Source organism: Centroberyx affinis, unplaced genomic scaffold (genome assembly GCF_046629955.1).
Source record: "Centroberyx affinis isolate AG114_WGS23_722 - 3 ecotype Tasmania unplaced genomic scaffold, CSIRO-AGI_Caff_v1 ptg001004l_1, whole genome shotgun sequence".
In the NCBI taxonomy this organism is placed as follows: Eukaryota; Metazoa; Chordata; class Actinopteri; order Beryciformes; family Berycidae; genus Centroberyx; species Centroberyx affinis.
Window position 1 is genome coordinate 158663 of NW_027279568.1, and position 19526 is coordinate 178188.

At 43.2% G+C, this 19526-nt stretch overlaps 2 protein-coding genes across 2 annotated transcripts; one reads left to right on the forward strand and one right to left on the reverse strand.

The window, feature by feature from the left end:
* Positions 1-463: 463 nt before the first annotated feature.
* Positions 464-8118, reverse strand: LOC139646817 (poly(rC)-binding protein 3). The gene is given in 13 exon segments (XM_071522557.1): positions 464-1459; positions 1462-1640; positions 2006-2172; positions 3419-3471; positions 4394-4469; positions 4902-4943; positions 5704-5793; positions 6417-6545; positions 7009-7140; positions 7337-7453; positions 7563-7595; positions 7715-7738; positions 8041-8118. Coding segments are annotated over 13 exon segments (1299 nt in total). The 3' UTR covers positions 464-1280.
* Positions 8119-14093: 5975 nt separating this feature from the next.
* On the forward strand, positions 14094-19341 carry mocos (molybdenum cofactor sulfurase). The gene is made up of 15 exons (XM_071522559.1): positions 14094-14283; positions 14371-14460; positions 14601-14667; positions 14790-15434; positions 15567-15643; positions 15770-15969; positions 16079-16195; positions 16288-16680; positions 16771-16933; positions 17061-17148; positions 17582-17706; positions 18171-18267; positions 18403-18544; positions 18633-18737; positions 18882-19341. Exons 1-15 carry the CDS (start codon positions 14172-14174, stop codon positions 18984-18986), a joined length of 2526 nt encoding a protein of 841 aa, XP_071378660.1. The 5' UTR covers positions 14094-14171; the 3' UTR covers positions 18987-19341.
* The last annotated feature ends 185 nt before the right edge of the window (positions 19342-19526 follow it).

Sequence of the window (19526 nt, forward strand, 5' to 3'; positions counted from 1 at the left end):
GCTAGTTTAAAATAGGAATTCATTCCTGGAGCAAGGTTATTTTAACCAAAATAACCCAGACTTCAATGCCCTGTGAGTTATTGCCAATAAATCTAGGCGAGTGGAAATTTGCGGTCCCTCGTCGAAACCCAGAACTAATTTATTTACAATTAAAGCTTGAGGCCACTTAAGTGTAAACAATGCATAAATCCTAAGATAAAAACACATTTTGCATTTAGAGGTCAGAGTAATCTGCAGAAATGTAAATGATTTCCCATTCCAGCACAATTATAAGAAAACAACCAATTTGTATTCATAAAAAGTTCTATTTATTTCAAAGTCATTCCATCAACAAATATTACAAATCTGCATTGTTTGGGGGGGGGGGGGGGGGGGGGGTGGAGACCCACACCAGGAGCACATGAATAAAACATACATTTGTTACAATAATTGCTCAGCATCAGTTGCAGACACTGAAGTTGAAGAATTCCACTCATTTTAGGTTTCAGAATAAACAAAAACAGCTAGCATAAAGAAACAATAAATGAGTTAGTTAGGCCAGTCCCGCTCTACAGGATTACTGTGTAGAGTGAAATCCACTAGAATCCAATGTGGCTTTAGGATAATCCCATCAGAACTGCAACAGTGCAGCGCTACTACAGAACACCCAAGCCTGTTACCACTGATGAGAGCCTAGTGAAGGAAAGGAGGGAATATGACAGGGGAACAGAAGAGTGGAGCAATCCTTGTTAAAAGATACTTAACACATTTTTTACCTCTACTTTACAAAGACAACCCTTCCAACAGCCTGCTGCCAACAAAGCACCACACCATATGATACTGGTTTGCATTTTCTAACAAAAAAAACCCCTGCCTGTAAACTATTTAGACAGATACAAAACTAAGTCCATTTTTACATTATGGAAAATACATTTTGGATTAAATTATCACATGAATCCACCTGAAAAAATAACTTTTTCTAAGATATTCTAATACAAGCCTGAGATACCCACGTGAATTGTTATGCATGTCTGTAAGGTGATACCGAGGTAATATTCACCTCTGCTTCCTGATGCAATTATCTACAGTTAATGAGGACATTGTTGATATTATCATCCTCCATCATTATGCTAATTAACCTGAAAGCCTGTTCCTAACACTGTCCTGATTTGTGTAAAACAAGTGCTGCACTGGCAAAATGTACGTGCAACAGCGTACTCGTAAATCCCAAATATAAATAATTTACTGTTATCTAATCATGTCAAACCAGCCTGCCGTGCCGACTAGACTTGTGTCAGATATCAATAAGGAGCAAACTTCTGTCGCTCTGATTTTTTCATGCCGGCGGTTGCCATTTTAGCGGCGTAAGGGGCTAGACCTTGTGTTAGGCCGGAAGCGGCCGCAGGGTGGACAGCCAGGACAGGGAGAGTTTTCATGCCAAGCAGACTGGAAACGGGAACAGTGTAGTGCGGGTTTGGATGGTGGATAAGGTGGAGGGAGAGTGGACGCTAATGGTGGCGGGGGCTTGGGCGGTGGCCGCCAGCATAGCCATAGAGGTAGGAGTGGAGACAGTGGGAGCGGACTGAGAGAAGCTCATGTTGAGGTCAACGGGGGTCGCAGAGGAAGCAGCCTGCATGGTGTATTTAGCCATCTCTAAGCTGCAGACGGGACGGTGGAGGGGGGGCACGGTAGGCAGAGGGGGAGGAGGGGAGACAGTGAGGGGTTAAGATATGTCATGGAGAAAAAGAAGAGGGGGGGATGGGGGGGATGGGCGAGACAAAGGAGAAGGGGAGGTGAGAGAAAGGAAAAAACATAAGAATCAAAGAAGGAATGTGTTAAAAAGCAGAGACAATAAGGATTTTAATGCTGTCAAGAGAATGGAGCAGTGAGTCGGAACAAATCCGACCTCACACCCTGAGCACAACAAGCCTGCCCTTATACAATAGCATGGCGCTCGGCAGCCTTATCAACAGTCTGCGATGTGAAGCCGCGCCGGACATGGCTACCCCTCTGTAATGTCTCACCTGCATTGATGAGGTAGTGGGCCACGCTGATGCTGGCCGGCGAGCCCGTGATCGTGACTTGGCGCATGGCTGAGCCATCAGTGGCACTGGCAATTTTGATGTGAGCTCCAGAGACCTGGCGGATCTCATTGATCTTGCTGCCTTGTCTTCCAATTATGCAGCCAATGAACTTGAAGGGGAGAGGGAAAACATGTAAATAACAAAACAGCTCATGTTTCCCCACTTTTCATAAATTTGAACACAAACCATGTGGAGGCAACACCATGGCAACAGCAACACCGCAGGTTCCCTACAGTTTTCTATAGAAGAGAATCACTCTTCCAGCTGCTATAAATGGATATGATGCTGGCACATTTGCTTCTGAAGCAAATAGTATTTTAAAATGCATCGTATCCATATTCCTAACACATTATACTGTAATTATAAGGTCATTTGAGATGATAGGTCAGAATACTGCATTGTTTTCACTGAGAGCGATGCTTCTAACGCTTTATTATCTTACATTATTGGCTCTGTAAAGGTTATGCTATACTGTGTATAATTCTCTAGAATCATAAAGCACATTTTCACTAAAACAATGTTTTCCAATCTGCTTTGATAATATCCTAACCCTCTAGAGCCCGTAAATATATTATATTATGATTAAGCTTGTCAGTAAATATTAATGTTTCATTACTTTCATTAATCTTACTAAGATTATGAAAATTTAAAAAGGAATATTATTACATCCTACAGCTGTACATGTAATCCTTAAATGATTCAGTAGCCCAAACTAAATTAGTGAAGGCTAAAGCAGCATTGCTAATACACTACTATAAAGCAGTGCAGTGCTGAACTGTAAGTAAACTGAATTTTTTGGTAATATTATGAGCTATCATAGCACATTATAGAAACAATAATTTGTAAGGTGTAATACCTCATGAAATGTTGTTTGTGTCTATTACCATATTCATTAAACATTATGAAATACATACACTAGTATGCATTATACCTTATGAATGCAGTATAAGTCAGGCTTTGTAAATGGCCCTAACAATGCATTATAGACAGGGATGTAGTGGTAAATAAAAAATGTGGATAAACAATAACCTGTAGTCATCATAAGGCAAACAACCACTAAGATAGAAAAAAAGTAAATTATACTTTCAGAAATGCATGAATTTATGCTTTTTCCCCTTAACCTCATATAAAATGCATCAGTTTGATGAGGCTTACAATGATGTGCACTGTGAGCTTCTATCATAAAGATTTCTGCCAGCCTGAAAAAGCTGGATAAACTCTATTCTGCAAATAAAAAGGTGGGTTCACCCTCCACTACACCCCTGATTATAGCTGCCGTCTTCATGGGAAGTGTTGGCAAAGTAAGTAGCGCGAGGTTGTCAGCGAGAGTTGAGCGCAAACAAAGTGACACTTACATCATTAGGTATTGCCAGCTCTTGTGAACTTGTGGGGGCAGACGCATCCAATCCTGCAAAGTAGGACAAGGAACGGTAACAACAATATGGCGCTAATGGCTTCCACTTTCATGCTGTGACAAGTTTTCCTACTTTGCCTAGTTTGTCACTGTTAGACTGCCAAATTAAGAACAGCAAATAGATACATGCATACATACATAATATAGATAGATATATATATTACATCATTATGGAAATTACTGTATATCATAGCTTATCTCAGTGAAAATGAATGTTTTTCATACACTAAAGGCTGCATCACATCAGTCCTGCCTAGATTATTCATCATGTTATACTGTAATTTCTCCTCAGTTAGTGATGGTAGAATACATGAGTGCGTGGGATGGTTGAGGTCGGGGATGGTCTGGCCAAGACGATGTTAGAATTGGAGGAGAAATGTTGCAGAGGTCAAGGACGGGGGTTGAGAGATTAGGATAAATGTTTTTGGAGAGGGAAACGGGGGCAAATGGAACTGAAATTTTTCGGGGGGAGGCGGTGAGAAATGGTGAGAAATGGTCCAATATTTACTACACTGTAAATATTTCTGACATTTTTCACATTTCCCTCTCAAAGAACTGCGCTTTGCTTTTTGCTTTTTCGCTTCAAATCTGTCGCATACTATTCTCTTGGATGATAAATATCTCAGGGAGTAAATTTAAAGATAACGGATGATGATAACCTGCAGCTATTCTTTCTTTCCCCCCCCCCCATCTTATTTCTGGTAGGGGAAAAAAAAGATGAGAATACCAATGTGAGAAATAACTTAATATATGTATATCTCTATAAAGCCATCTTAGACTCAACAGTTTTAACTGAGGAAATGGAGACAGACTTGATCCTCTGTGAGGCGACAGGGGTGTTCTGATGGTGTGATTGGAAGAGGAGCGAACAGACAGAGGGAGAGATGGACTTCCCCGGGGAGCCTTGGGTACATACCAGGGAAGGTAGGGTTGCTCTGCCCAAGGGAGGGGAGGGGGATATGCTGCATAGCCAACTGGTGAAGCTTGGTCAACTGCAGGGTAGGAAGGAAGTTAGAACTAACCAATCAAACCGGATTATTTCAGAGGAGCTGACAACTGCAATACAGAGCCAAATCTGAAGTTCACAAACATCACAGATCAGTGTGTCAGTGTGGAGAGATTTGTTCCAAAAACAAAAAAAACAAAACAAAAGAGAAAAGCATGCTGGCTTCTCGTCTCAGTTAACCGTACAGTAGTATCTCTAGCTACAAGCTGATCATTAAGGGTGACTCTTATGATCTCCGCTGTTTCATTTCAAGACAAAGCATGCTGCTACTTGTGTGTTAGTGTTAGTAACGTCGACAGATCGGGGGAGGTTTGTCGAAGTTGTTGTCTGTGCTGAAGTGGGGTACAGAGGGTGTAGTGGTGGCTTGGAGGGAGTGGGCAGGAGTAGGTGATCGGGGGGCTCAGACGGACACACTTACATCTTGATGTGCAAAAGCGTACTGCCCCGGGATGGCAAAGGCCTGCGAATGAACAAGAGAGGAGGTGCGGTTATGTCACTGGCAGCTGCGGACATGCTTGGTCGTGTCGTGTTGTTCAAAATTTCAATTTGTCAGAAATGCATGAAGAATGAACCCGGGTGCAGCTTCCGTAATCCTCACCAGTGCATTGCATCCTGAAAATCCTTTCAGTAATGCCCTTCCCTTCTTCCACAGCTCTAATGCCTATGTATGTGATGGAATTTAATCTAAATGTCATCTGATTTTTTTCCTTCTCCTCTTTGACCGTGCCTAGAAATCCAATAGCATAAACAGATGTGCGATAGGCTGTGACGGATTGTGCCGAATTCAGGAGAGAGGGGAACCAGCCTGGGTAAAACAAGGGGTTCAGTCACTGTATTTGTCTTTTGTAACTTCGATGACTATCAGCATATTAGGGCTTCACAATGGGGAATATTCATTTTTATGTAAAATGGTTGTGGATCATATCTGTGAAGGTGTAGAGCTCCGGCTGAAGACATATTTTCACCTTGCCATCTTATAGTATGAAGAGCTTATTGCTGCACATCTGTGAACACATCTGTGTAATTACACAGCTGTGTCCCTCTAGTGGTGGAAATATAGTTAATGATGAACCCACTGTATGTCTGAAATCCCAAAGAACCCATTTTTTACCTTTATGAAGTTAATGGAAACACAAGGCAACTCATAAATCCATTGACTTGTTGATGTTTTCACAAAATGGCTAAAAGTACAGTCCAGATAACATCATAGGGCTACTTACTTGTGCAGGGTGTTGTGGTGCTAATACTGGATGGGCTCCTCCAGGTATGGCCTTGGGACGGTAGGGAATAGTTGCTCCTTTTGGCGGTGACTGGAGATCATGCATACCAAAGAAGAAGAAAAACGTTACGTGATGCTGCAACTGAGGAAAAATCTCTTCGTTTTTACTAGAGCTGATGCTTTATGTTTTTGTTTTATTCATCGGTTGAGCGAGATTAATGAAAGTTAGGACCCAAGAAACCTTTGATACAATTTCAAGAATGTATGGTCGATAAAATTGGAAGATAAGGCTAGTTTTCTAAATTCCTGAAAAGTTGAGTTGAGTTTTTGCTTTTTATTTGCAGAATAGTTTAACCAAATGTTTAAGTTTATATAAATCTTTATGATGTAAAATCATCATATGCATGATAGTAAGCAGGACCAAACTGATCTGTTACATGAGGATAGGGTCATTTAAAGGGCCAAAACCTAAATTGATACTTTCCTGGAATCACAAATGTTTTTTTAATTCATATTGGTGGTAGTTTGCACCGACTGGAGATTATCATTTCCCGCCTCTTTCCTTGCCACTACATCACCGGACGCAAGGCCTTAACCTCACTGGAAACGTTCCGCTAAACACCTCCCGCCGCGTCTTAAACAAATGTGACACCCTTGGCGCCTCGACGGAGCTCTCGAACGCGCCGACGCGTCCGCCTCTCTGACAGTGCTTACCTCCAGCATGACAGAGCAGATGTGCCTCACACACTGAGTGATGGCCTGTGGAGTGCCGGAGATGGTGACAGCTCTCTCCGTAGAGTCCGGCAGCATGTCTCCCGCCACCTGAACCTGGGCGCCCGTGGTCTTCGCATCGGCGAACCGCGGGGGGTGGGGGTGGAGGGGGGAGGGGGGGGGGGGGGGGGTGGAGACAAAAGGCTATTTATTGCTGAAAAGATCCCATCATCGCCCAAATTCAACTGCTGTTCTCAAGCGTCCCCGAATTACTCTGAACAAGTTTCGACGTGCAGGCAGCAGCTGCATGCCAAATAGCAATGTCTGCTCCAATATTTGAAGAGGCATACACAAATATTGTCCATTCACTACGAGTATTCAGCCTCCTCCGATCTTTACAGGCATAATCAGTGAGTTTCCTATGGGTTATTTCAGTGCAGCAACGGAAGAAAATGCATCTGAAAAACAAGGAAATTTGACTGGAATGTTTGATACTCGAGGTGTCGAAGCACCGGAGGGGGAAGTTTCTGTTGTGATGCCCCCATTTGGGCGCAGAAATCAACTTTCTAGATGATAGAAGAGAGAGGACTCCTACCTCTCTGATCTCTTTGATCTTAGAGCCTCCTTTGCCAATCAGTGAGCCGCACTGGCTCCCTGGGAAAACCAAGCGAAGTGTCACAGGTGGCTTGCTTGTCACGTTGCTGTTTGTCATCGCTGCAGTGATATCCTGGGGGAGAGTTCAATAATATGCTGTATTTTTTAGACTGTAAGAACTCCAGCTTTATTTGAGTCTTTCTGATTGACAAAAAGCTGCATCCAGACTGAAATAAAGACAAAATCTGTTTAAATTCAATGAGGTTTCATGGAGGATTTGTGTTTAAAGTTAGAGTGGAGTTTGCTTCACATTTGTTTTTGCCATGTACCTCCTCAAACTTCTCCGCGATCATAGAGAAAGCTCTGAAGATGCCCTCTGTGGGTCCTGTGATGGTGACTATTCTCTCAGGAGACGATCCCTCTGATATGTTGATGCGAGCACCACTCTGGAAACACACGTTGAAATTCCCAGCTTTGATTTGTCGTAACTGATCTACCAGAAAACATTCAAATAAAAGTGTTTTCCCATGAACGGTTGTCAGAACCGATACTCACCTCCTCTCTCATCTTCTTTACTGTTTCCCCTTTCTAGAGTCATGTAAGAAGATTTCAAATAGAAGACATGATGAGTGTTACAGATGGAAGGAAACCAGAAAGAAAGCAGATCATAAAACAATAAATGCTGATGGATTGAAAAATAAATGTACCTTCCCAATGATACTGCCCACCTCCTATGAATAAAGAGATGACAAAGCTTAATGGCAATGCACACTGTATTGTAAAAAGCTTTTCTGCTCACATTTCACATTCAGAATAGGATCTGGAGGTCGTAATGGCAGAGAGATGCTATTACTAAATGTTTGCCTTAAAAGCAAAAATGATATTAAAATCCATGGTATTTTTAGGGAAATCTATAGTCAAATAGCATCTTACATAGCAAACCCCACCCATCTGGAACCTAAGTAGGCTAAAACAAAACCATATACATTATTTCCACATATGTTTTGGCCCAGGTCTGGTTGTAGCCGGTTACCTTTCCATGCATCAGCAGCCTTAGTGTGAGAGTAACATTCAGACCGCCATCTGAAGCCATTTCCTCCCTGTCAGACATTTTCAATGTTTCCGAGCTTCAAAGTAAACTCTGCAAACAGAAGAAAAAATGGATTGAGACATCTGCAGTAAATATAACAAGTATTCCAGGTGGTTCAGTGAATTATTCTGTGAAATTAAAGTGTTGTTGTTGTTTTTTTAATTTGGTGACATCTTTAGTGGTGTTTCTGCACTGCACTTCCCAGAGATCACCTAGCAATCAAACAGTGTGTCCAGTACTGTGGCTTCTCCTTGGGTTTTCTGTTGATGCAGTATGAGTTTCTCTTTTCTTTGTCTGTTCAGCCATGGTGGCTATCACTGCTCACGCTGACTACCCAGTTCTTCTTCTAATGATTCCAAACAAATTGGGAACATAAAACATGTCACTTCCTGTGCGGCAGAGGGAAAGACCCGGAAAGACCTACCAGACACAGAGTCTTTAGAACAGCAAATGTCAAAGCTTTCATGAACTGGCTATAGGTTGAATCACTGTTGCGTTATCAGTCGGAGTAGCAAAACGGACATTTATTTATATGAAAATGTTGCAGAGTTTACTTTAACTATGGGAAATGTAGCAGAAAAATCATCCCAAGATGAGATAAGCATTTATTAATTTTGACAGTAAAAGTCAGGCAATTGAGTTCTCTTGGATAAGGTTTGAAGAATTTATCAGGGAGTAAACTGTTCATTTGAAGATGGGGTTTTCCCAGCAGTGAGTGCCTTTGAATTTGAGTTTTATTATATCTATTCTATACATGACAACTTAAAAGGTTACAGTTACAATACAGTTACTTGTGACAGCATGAGTGGATTGAGACTAAATTCATTCACTTCTCTACAATAAAGCTCTTCGATGAGTAGCGGACCACTGCTGTTTGTGTTGTGATCCTGCAGTTATGACTGGAGGAAGATAAGCCTATCTCTAGGTGTGATCTTCACATGGGACCCGTGCCTTTAGTTCCGGCTAAATACAACTAGTGTGACTCCCTTTGATTAGATAAGACACAAAGGAAGCCGCTTGTGTCGGACAGGCCCGAGGATCAAGTGACGTCTGTGTGACCGTCTCCTTACATCGCACTGACACCAACACAATGTCTGTTCTGTTCCGTTCTGTTCTGGCCGCATATCCAATTCGTCATATTTGAGGAGCGATAAAAGAATGCCTGGATGCAGTGCGGGGAGCGCAGCGGGCACCATGACACACAGAGAGGAGCCTTCAAGTCTATGGAGGACAGAGGCCGCGTCACTTATTAGATCACCACGCTTCCAGGAAGTGTTTTTAACCGTTTATTTTCAACACTGGGCTGGAGCTGAGAGGCTTCAGCGAATCGACAGAGGATGTTGAAGAATTCAAGAAAAGATGAAAAGAGAAGTTAGGGTAGAGGGAGACTGATATTTCCTTTTTAACAGTTGCACACTGTGGGATATTCTGGGCCCCTTGCCTGGATTTTGGGCATACTCAGTGTGCGGAAACACGTGAAACCCGCCGAAAATCTGTAGGCCAAACGCAAACGGGGAATTTACTCACTGAGGCCTTGGTGATGTAAAAAGGGGAGGGACCTCGCTCTCTATTGGTGAATGCGCATGAGGTGTTCCCAGTTAATCCAGAATACATTTCAATCCCGCTGCAGGGTTTTACAGTATGTACAATGGCATTTGTAATACATGACCTTTAACCCCTCCCACCCCCCACCCCCCCTCCCCAGATACTCACACAAACCAATAAATAAAGAACGCTCTGCCGCCATTCCACACCTAAAAAAGACCAGAAATGAGTGTGGTTGTGACTCAAGCATGGTGATTAAGTTAGACTGGCTAACAACACAATGAGATTTACCATGGAATACATTATCCTTACAATGGTCAACAAATCTATGTCGTGATCCAATAAAAAGTGAGGATTTTGATGCGTAAACGAGCAAATGATTAGCTTAGTTTACATCAAAACATTGTCCTAGTACAGTCCTGTGTTGATAATAGCAGACTGAGCTAAACCACTTAATCGGGGCGATATCATGCTGAAGAGGAGGGTATGGGCTGCTAACAAGAGTCTCAGCTAGTCCCCTTTCAGTGTGTCATTATAAAGTTACAGTAAACGCATCAAATAAACAGCAACATCACAGTCTAATCCTGAAGGCCAGGATTTGTTTAGTTAATGCTAAGACCCTTTTGACCCATTTCTGTCACCTCTAGCATGTCAGCGCCCACTCAAGACTTCAGAACAAAACACTCGTGCAGAGCGGCACCCACAAAGCGTACATGATATACAGATAAACTACCTCAACTCCACTGACAGGCAGAAATGTGCAGCAGACAATAAAGCGGGCATTAATCCTTGTGCGAAAGAACACTTCCTTAGGTTTATTATGGAGAACAATATGAAAGAGGATTACTTGGAGGGTTTCAATTGAAAATAGATTTCCATTTGGAGCGCGGACCAAGAAGAAGGAATTGAAAATAAAGATGATTACATCCTCAACAATGCTCCAGTTTGTACACAAAGGCCTTCAGATAGCCAATGATTTAAACAATAATCAATCAAATTTGTAAGAATGTGTCAAATTATGCATCTTTGTTTACAACATAAGCCATTTTTATTAACCCATTAGGAACTGCTTCTTAGATATCTGCATTAATATTCTATTTATAACTATTTGTGAGCCTACACACATTAGCCTAAGCACGGGGCCTTACAGCAGGGCATTCCACCCACAGCATAGAGGTTACACCACTCAAGATTGGAGATTCATCACATGTCTGGATTCCTGTGGCGTTGAATTTACTTCAAATCTACAACATTTGATTGAATGTATTCAGGCTGAATACTCTGTCTCTGCTGTATATTCAAGTGTTCAATTACAAGTATTTGGACAACGATAAGCAATATTGCAGCCTACAGAAAAACAACCAGTTCAGATCTTCAGCTCATCCTGATGGAAGTCAGTTAGTTGTACATTACCTCAAGATGAAGCTACACATTCTTCAGCTCCCATTAAAAGTACAGCAGCAAAAGGAATACTGAAAAGTCCAACCATGCGCCTGGCTTGGTAGACCCCTATATTATTCCACTCTGTAACATTATTACCAACGGAAACTTAAAGAGCCTGACCCTTTCAGTTCTCTCTGTGGCCGAGAGGCCTGTGACGCAACAAGACTAGTATAAAGCACTGACCTTGTATTTCAGAATGCTCGCTCCTCTTCTTTACCCCTGGTATCTTCTGAATGAATGGCCCTTTGGTTTCCGCTCCGTGTTAAATGTTTGCCCCCTTTGTTGTCAGTTTTTGCACAGAGAGTGGACAGATGGCTTCCCGTGCCCTCAGACCGGCTGGAGTGGAGGCTGGCTTTGCTATTAGTCCCTCAGCTTAGCCCAAGATAAGCCCCTATGCAGGGCAAGTGAGCCCGCATCTCTCGCCTAATTCTCCCTGTCAGAGCCACGAAAGAGGCGTTCCTCAGCGCCGAGATCCGCTCGCCGAGGAGGCCTTAGGGCAGGGCAAAGAGGCTCTCCGGCTGGACGCTGTCCAGCGCAGATAGAGCGGGGTTACAGTTACAGACACCACAACAGAACAGGGAAGGTCTGGGTCCAACGCGGAGGCACGGCTTTGAGCGGGGAGGACCGAAAAAAAAGAGAAGCTTTGTTAACTGATGTAGCTCTGTGACTAACAACTCGGCATGACTGCTGTGTTCATCATTAGACTCTCAGAGAGCTTCCTGCTTGCACAAGGCCGGATTTTCTCTAAAAATAAATCTCCTCTGTATGAAACCGGTGCTTTGTGCGAGGCAGCCGCGCCACATAACGCCCGACTAATTGAGGACCGGGAAGGACAATGTGGCGTTTGAGGTGTTCAGTCATGTTAAGCACAATGTCTTCGCGGGGCGCTTCACCCCTGCCCCCCACCCCCCACCCCACCCCACCCCCCCACCCTGTCTCTGTCTCTGTCTCTGTCTCTCTCTCCCTCGCTCGGCCTCTGCCCCTCCCCCCCCTACGCCAAAGCCCTTCTGCCCTCGTAATGAGGCCATAGTGGATACAATACGGCCCTTCTGCGCAGAAAAATGTATTCAGCTGCGCTTCGAAATTGTGAGGGAAATGAATCAGCGAAGCATAAGTGGCATATTTAATTACTTTTCACTGCGTCGCACGGAGACAATGATGGCTGCTGTGAGCCTCATGGCCGACAGTCAGAGCAGCACTGGTCTCTTCGCATCTAAAAACAGCAGGCCGTAAACAGCCACTTCTCTACTAGGGAGTGTTCCCATATTCAGGGCAAGATACACTTGACAGAGTTAAAAAGTTGTAACAAAATCCTGTGTGTGTGTTTGTGTTCTTGTATTTGTCATTATGGGGACCAAATGTCCTCACAAGGATAGAAAGATGAGAACGATCCTCCAAAGTGAGGACATTTTTCCGTTACTCACTCCTCTAAAGGGTTAGTCTAGGGTTAGGACTCGGGTTTAGGGTTAAGTAGGATTTGGGTTCATGAACTGCTGCAAAGACGAGAGCAGCCTGGAGCATGAAATGCTCATTTATGGGAGCTGTCTTGTGATCAGTTCCATAGCAAATGAAGCCGTCACAGCGGTGAGTGACCTTCTTACATGGAGCTATAATTTGATTGGTTGGAAATGTTTTATTGTTGATTGCATCCATTTGTTCATTTGCATTCAAAAAATCAAACCAAGAATATAGTTATAGTTATCGTTTTGGATGTTTTTATAGTTATCGTTGTAGTGGGAACACAGACATTTTACTTACTTAGAGAAATTTAAATATTTTTATAGTTATCTTTATAAAGTAGTTATCATCATAGATGTGAATGGGCCTTTAGTTTAGGACTAGGACTTGGGTTTAGGTTAAGGTTAGGCATGTAGTGTTGAGGGTTAAGGTTAGGGTTTACAGAATGAATGTAATCAATGAAGGTCCTCACAAGCATAGTAATAATTGTATAGTAGCGTGTGTGTGTGTGTGTGTGTGTGTGTGTGCGTGTGTGTGTGTGGGTGGGTGGGTGTGCATCCACACTAGAGCCAATACTGAAACTGCAATCAGAATGACAAACCAGAACAAAGCTATCAAGGGCTTTTTTCATCCATGACATCTAACAAAATATTTGACAGTAACTTATTTCTATCCAGACGTAGGCCGTGAAATGATTTAGGCTGCATATTATCATTTCATGGCAATTGCCTGTGACTAATTTCCTCTTTTCATCCTTCATCCTCCATGTACCATGTGTATAAACCAGATTGGGGAGTCGGGTATTACATGTAATGGGATTACTGTAAACTGATGACAGAGACTTGTAATCTGTTACAGTTACTGAAAGCACCGTAGCAATCAGATTTAAAATACCTTTGAAAATAGAGGTGGGTCACTTGGAAAAAATGTTTGAAAGGAAAAAGGCCATTTGTATTGTGAGATTGTAGCTGCAAACATCCTTTTACCTTATTATTATCATTATTATTACTATAGCCTATTATAACCATCATCATCAAAGCCGATAACACTATTCAAGTGACTGTTGACCACAGATTTTTGGAGGAAGTAGGCCTAATAGCAGTCTGACACGACGTAATCAATACTACAGGAGAATAATCTGAACTAATCAATCATCTGTAATGGTTCATATTTTGAAAATAACTTCAATTGACTTTTCCTGCGTCCATGCTGGCTGTTGTTTGTTCGCCATGGGCCGCCTGTTCCTGAGGGAAAAACACAAAAAACATTAATTAGACTAACTGGAAATAGCTGAGATTCATTTGTAGGTGAGGGAATAAAAAAAGCGGAACTCCAGTCTGCTCTATGGTGTTTTTTCCTCGTCCGTCGACATAAATTCAACTTCTTACAAGTTTTCTAGCGACTTCTTATGTCACTGCTGTCCAAACTTCCTGTGTCTGATCAGAAGAGGAATGCGAAGAAATCGTTTCGACCCGATATGAACTCTCGAATGAGGACCAAGAGACTCGGCTTGTGATCGTGGACTTTAGACCTTAAATGTCAATGAGAAAGACGGAGTCTCTGAAATGCCTGACAAAACACTGCGCTGTGCTCTGTAGCTCTGTCTCTCTTCTGCGGAAAAGCGATCGATGGATTTCCAAAAACTTTGCACCTTTGATACTTTCCAGCAAGTTTGGGGTCACTATGGTTATGGAGGAAACTTACGGGACGTGATTGACCAGGAGTTCGCGAGGATTAAAGGTAACTGTGTTGTCCGTGAGATGTGAATAGTTGGCTGTAGTCGCCGCCGGCGGACTGTTTACAAGGCTGCACTTCTATTGTAAACAGGCATAACCTATCTGGATCATGCAGCAGCAACTCTGTACCCGGAGTCACTGGTGAGAGACTTCTGCCAGGACATTTCAAGGAATGTGTATGGTGAGAGAAGTCATATATTATCTTATACCAAGATTTATTTTTATAACTTCCATTTTTTATTTAATTCAACAACAAACTGTATAGCCTTTGAGTTTTGCATGTTCTTTATTCAAATCCCTAGTGTTATGTTTAACCCATAGGAAACCCCCACAGCCATAACCCCAGCAGCCGATTGACCCATGACACCGTGGAGCGGGTCAGATATAGGTAAAGCCTTTCTCTTCCATCAGAAGCAAGCACTAATCAGCCCATGTGACTTTGTGCTTTCAATGGTAGTTTGCTGGATCAAATGAATGAGGAGTAAAAAAAAAAGGAACCTTTTCTTACAGGGTATTGCAGCATTTCAACACCACCCCTGAGGAGTACTCTGTGATTTTCATCTCTGGCTGTACTGCGGCGCTCAAATTAGTGGCTGAGAGCTTTCCCTGGAGGCCGCGCACTTCAACCGAAGCTGGGAGCTACTTCTGCTACCTCACTGACAGCCATACCTCAGTGGTCGGCATCAGAGGAGTGGCGCGCGGGCAGGGGGTCGTTGCCCTGCCGCTCTCCCCGCACGAGGTGGAAAACGGGGCAAAGGATGCGGCTCCGGGTGAGGACGGAACCTGCCAGACGCCACACCTCTTCTGCTACCCGGCGCAGAGCAACTTCTCTGGAAGAAAGTATCCCCTGAGCCATGTGAAAGGCATCCAGGCGAGACGGCTCTACCCAGCGTGTGACCACCAGGGCCGCTGGTTTGTGCTGCTAGATGCGGCCTCTCTTGTCAGCTGCTCCCCTCTAAACCTACAGGAGTGCCCTGCTGATTTCATTCCCATCTCCTTTTACAAGATGTTTGGCTTCCCTACAGGTCTAGGGGCCCTTCTCGTCCGCAACGACACAGCAGGCATACTAAAAAAGACTTATTTTGGAGGGGGCACAGCGGCGGCTTACCTTTCCGGAGAAGATTATTACGTGCAAACAGCAAACATTTCTGACAGGTGAAATACTGCACAAGCTTGCACGAGCCAAAATATGTTTCGGGGAGTCGTCAAGTAATAAGTAACAAGCTCACAGTTGATTCATAGCTCTCCCTTCCTTTGGTAATAACATGTTTCTTTCTCCTGATAAAGATTTGAAGATGGCACCGTTTCTTTCTTGGACATCATTGCTCTAAATCACAGTTTTGACGCTCTGCACAAGATCACAGGTACGGTGAAAGAGGATGATGGTTTATTGGGAAACAGAGAAACCCTCATTTACTTGCAGTGTCCTGGCAATCAGCTTCAAGAATGCATCAACAGCAGCCCTGTCTTTATCCCCTTTTTGGCTTCAGGGGGCATAGACAACATCCAGCTGCACACGTTTGGCTTAGCACGCTACACTTACATGCTGCTGTCAAGTCTTTGCCATGGCAACGGGCGACCGGTGGCTCAGATATACACCGAAGGCCAGTTTGAGAGTCCAAGCACACAGGGCGCAATCCTTAACTTCAACCTGATGGATTGTCTTGGACAGATGATTGGCTACTCTCAGGTGCATTCAGTAAACAGGCTTCATATTCTGTTTCCATACGGTGTAATTACTGCATTCATCTGCAGCGCCAGTGAATATTGCAACAACTCAATTATTCTATTCCCCTCAGGTGGACAAGCTGGCTAGTCTTTATAATATTCATGTGCGCACAGGTTGCTTCTGCAACACCGGGGCCTGCCAGCTCTTCCTTGGGATCAGCAATCAAGAGGTGAAGCGAAATCTACAGGTGAGAAAAGGAGGGAAATAGGAAAAATATGCATTATTCTAAGCGTGATAAAAGAGAGTTTGGGTATGAATGTAATGTCTGTTCTCTTCGAGGCGGGCCACTTGTGCGGAGACGGCATAGACCTGGTGGAAGGCCAGCCGACGGGGTCTGTTCGGGTGTCCTTCGGCTACATGTCGACCTTTGAAGACTGTCAGAACTTCCTGAACTTCGCCGTCGACTGCTTTGTAGAGAAACCAGCGAGAGTCGATGAAGCTAGACTAGAGAAATTAAAAACAGCTGCAGCCTCCCAAGGCTCGAATCAAGATGTTCCAATCCAAATGACTAATGGCACAATTCATCAAGCAGATAAGAGACATAACCCTACAGAACCACCAATGAATGGATGCGGAGGCAGAGAAATCAGTACAGATGCAAACAGCCATGGGGAGGCTTACACTCTGACCAACATCTACATATATCCCATTAAATCATGTGGAGCGTATGAGGTTAGAGCATCCTTCTCTCTTTCCCTCTCTCTGTCTGATTCTTTACCTCTCTCTGTGTTTTTATATTACTTTGTGCTATTGTTCATGCAGGTCCATGACTGGCCAGTGGGAGCTCTGGGTTTGCTGTATGACAGAGGCTGGATGGTGGTGAATGGAAACGGTGTGAGTCTGACTCAGAAGAGAGAGCCACGCTTATGCCTCATTCGCCCACAAGTCCACCTGCCATCTGACAAATTGCTTCTGCAGGCATCGGGTCAGAAACCGTGTTAATATTTCATTGGAAATAAATGTATTCCTTAAGCAAAGGAATTTTCAATCATATGGATTTTCTGCCATAAATGATCTTGGATGTATATGTTTTTTTTTATATCTCCCTACAGGGATGGATACCATTTCTGTTCCCCTGAAAAACAAGACTCCACTACACAGCAGCCTGCGGGTGTGTCAAAGTAAAGTTTGTGGTGACAGGTGAGTTGGCATTTTCAAAAAATCTCAAAGGAACAGCTGAAACACTGCGGGGATACACAGTGGCAGATATCATTTGTAACATATTTATTTTTACTTGTATCGATGTATTCAGAATTGTTCCGTTGCTGGAAACTTTCCTTCGCTACAGTGTGTGGCTTTATAAGGCCTCTCTCTCTCTCTCTCTCTCTGTGTCTCTCTCAAATTCACATAAAATCCATATTATTTACCATTTTGTGGAACAGCAAACAATAAGCAAGAGATGATATTAATCTCCCCTGACAGATACCCGCATGACGAGTCACAAGTTAAAAAAAGCTATTCATCCAGCGGTTCTGGGATTAGATGTAGCACCAAATAGCAAACCAAGAAAGTTGTATCAAAGCCCATAGATTTCCCTGGGGACGCCCCGAATACATTCCTCTTCCTTCCCCAGGGTGGAGACTGTCGACTGCGGGGATGAAGCCGCGTCATGGCTTTCAGACTTCCTCGGACAGCCATGCCGCCTGATAAGACAAAGTCCCGATTTTACCAGAGACATGAGAAAGAGGCCTGACGGAGGTACATGAACATTTATTTTACCTTTTCTCCCTGGCTCTTATTTCTTTACTTATGGGACTTGTCTGTAGGATGACAGGAATAAACATTTGGTGTAATTACTGTTTGGGTGCTGTGGCTTTGACCCTTGCACTCCCTAGTGTTGCATGCTTGCAATGCTGGTGATCTGGGAATTTCCGCTTTTTCTGCTTTTGCAAGTCACTCTGCATAAGAGGCATCACCTCATGACCCATAAAGCAAATGTGAAATTCAGACTTTTTTCTATTTTTGCTTTGTTTGTTACAGGTGATTGCACATTTTATTTAATGATCAATGTGTGATTAAATTCACACATTGGTATTTGGTGATATTTCCACCTTGTGTATTACAGTTAGAGCCTCACTTATTCAGACTCTTTGAGGATGCAGGTTGTTCAGTGTGGTTAAACATAAAAAAAACTGGAATAATATAAACTCTCTCCCTACTAGTGGCCACCTCCGCTTCCCTCTCCCTGGTGAACGAAGCGCAGTACCTCATGATCAACCGTGCCAGTGTGGAGCTCATTCAGAAACATATGAGCGGCAGGTTTGAACACATAATGACGTTACTCAAGATTGCGAAAACATCAGGAACGCAGTAATTGCCTGTACATAAGCATTACAAGGGGTCATTTACATAGCACAGCCAAACAACATGCACTGTCCACATCTTCTTTCTCAGACAGGAGTATTCTGAGGACCATCCGCTTCTTGACACGCAGAATCTCATTAGTCGCTTTCGAGCCAATTTAGTCATCGCTGGAGTGGAGCCGTTTGAGGAGGATAATTGGTCACACCTGATTATTGGCAACACTCGATTCCTGGTGAGCTGATACTATGACAACTCCGAATGCATTACAAAGTGGATTAAAAAAAAAAAACGAATGTGTTCCCTGTGTGATTAACCCAAAGGTTGCAGGTCGATGTGGAAGGTGCCAGATGATTGGTGTTGAGCAGGACACAGGGACCAAAACAAAAGAGCCGCTACTGTCTCTCTCCGCCTGCCGCGCTGGGAAGGTCAGTCAAAACAATTGCTGTGCCCAGTTAGGTGCTGTGTGTGTGTGTGTGTGTGTGCAGCGTGTGCAGTGGTAGTGGTGGGCGGGTGAAGTGCTTGTCTGTGAACAGAACAATCACTTTGCCTGTTATTTCGTGAATTTCTAGGTGACTTTCGGTGTGTACCTGAGCCGTCAGCTACCAGACGACTCAACTACAGCCAAGACCCTGTCTGCGGGTTCCCTGATACTGCCAGAGCCACATGTTTCTTGAAGTGGTAATCTGCAAAATCCTCCGCTGCTGTGGTGTTTCTGCACTGCACTTCCCAGAGATCACCTGTCAATCAAACAGTGTGTCCAGTACTGTGACGTCTATTTGCTTGGATTTTCTGTTGATGAAGTTTGAGTTTCTTTTCTTTGTCTGTTCAGCCATCACTGCTCATGCTAACTACCCAGTTTTCTTCTATTTATTCCAAACAAACTCCTATTGCTGCTGCCAGAAATGTAAAACAAATGTAAAAGCTTTCATGAACTGGTAGGTTGAATTCAATTCAATTATCTGTTATCTAAGGTCTAATTTTAATTTATTTCAATTGCAGTACATGTGCATTATTGTCTGAAAGGAGAACTGGGGCGCAGTTTTTTTTTCATTAAACATAATCGAATGTGTCTAATTTAAATCAATAGATTGTTTCATAATTTAATGTAAATGTTTACTGCATTTCATAAAAGAAAATAATAATACAATAAAATATTAGTTTTAATGTTTGTTTTGTTGGGCTATGAACATAATGCAAATAATATAAACAAAATG

Excerpts from the sequence above, each read along its gene's own strand:
- mocos (XM_071522559.1), top strand. The coding sequence starts at position 14,172 with ATGGATTTCCAAAAACTTTGCACCTTTGATACTTTCCAGCAAGTTTGG. Across the intron at positions 14,284-14,370 it reads GGAGTTCGCGAGGATTAAAG|GCATAACCTATCTGGATCAT; the intron begins GTAACTGTGTTG and ends TATTGTAAACAG. Across the intron at positions 16,681-16,770 it reads AATCATGTGGAGCGTATGAG|GTCCATGACTGGCCAGTGGG; the intron begins GTTAGAGCATCC and ends TTGTTCATGCAG.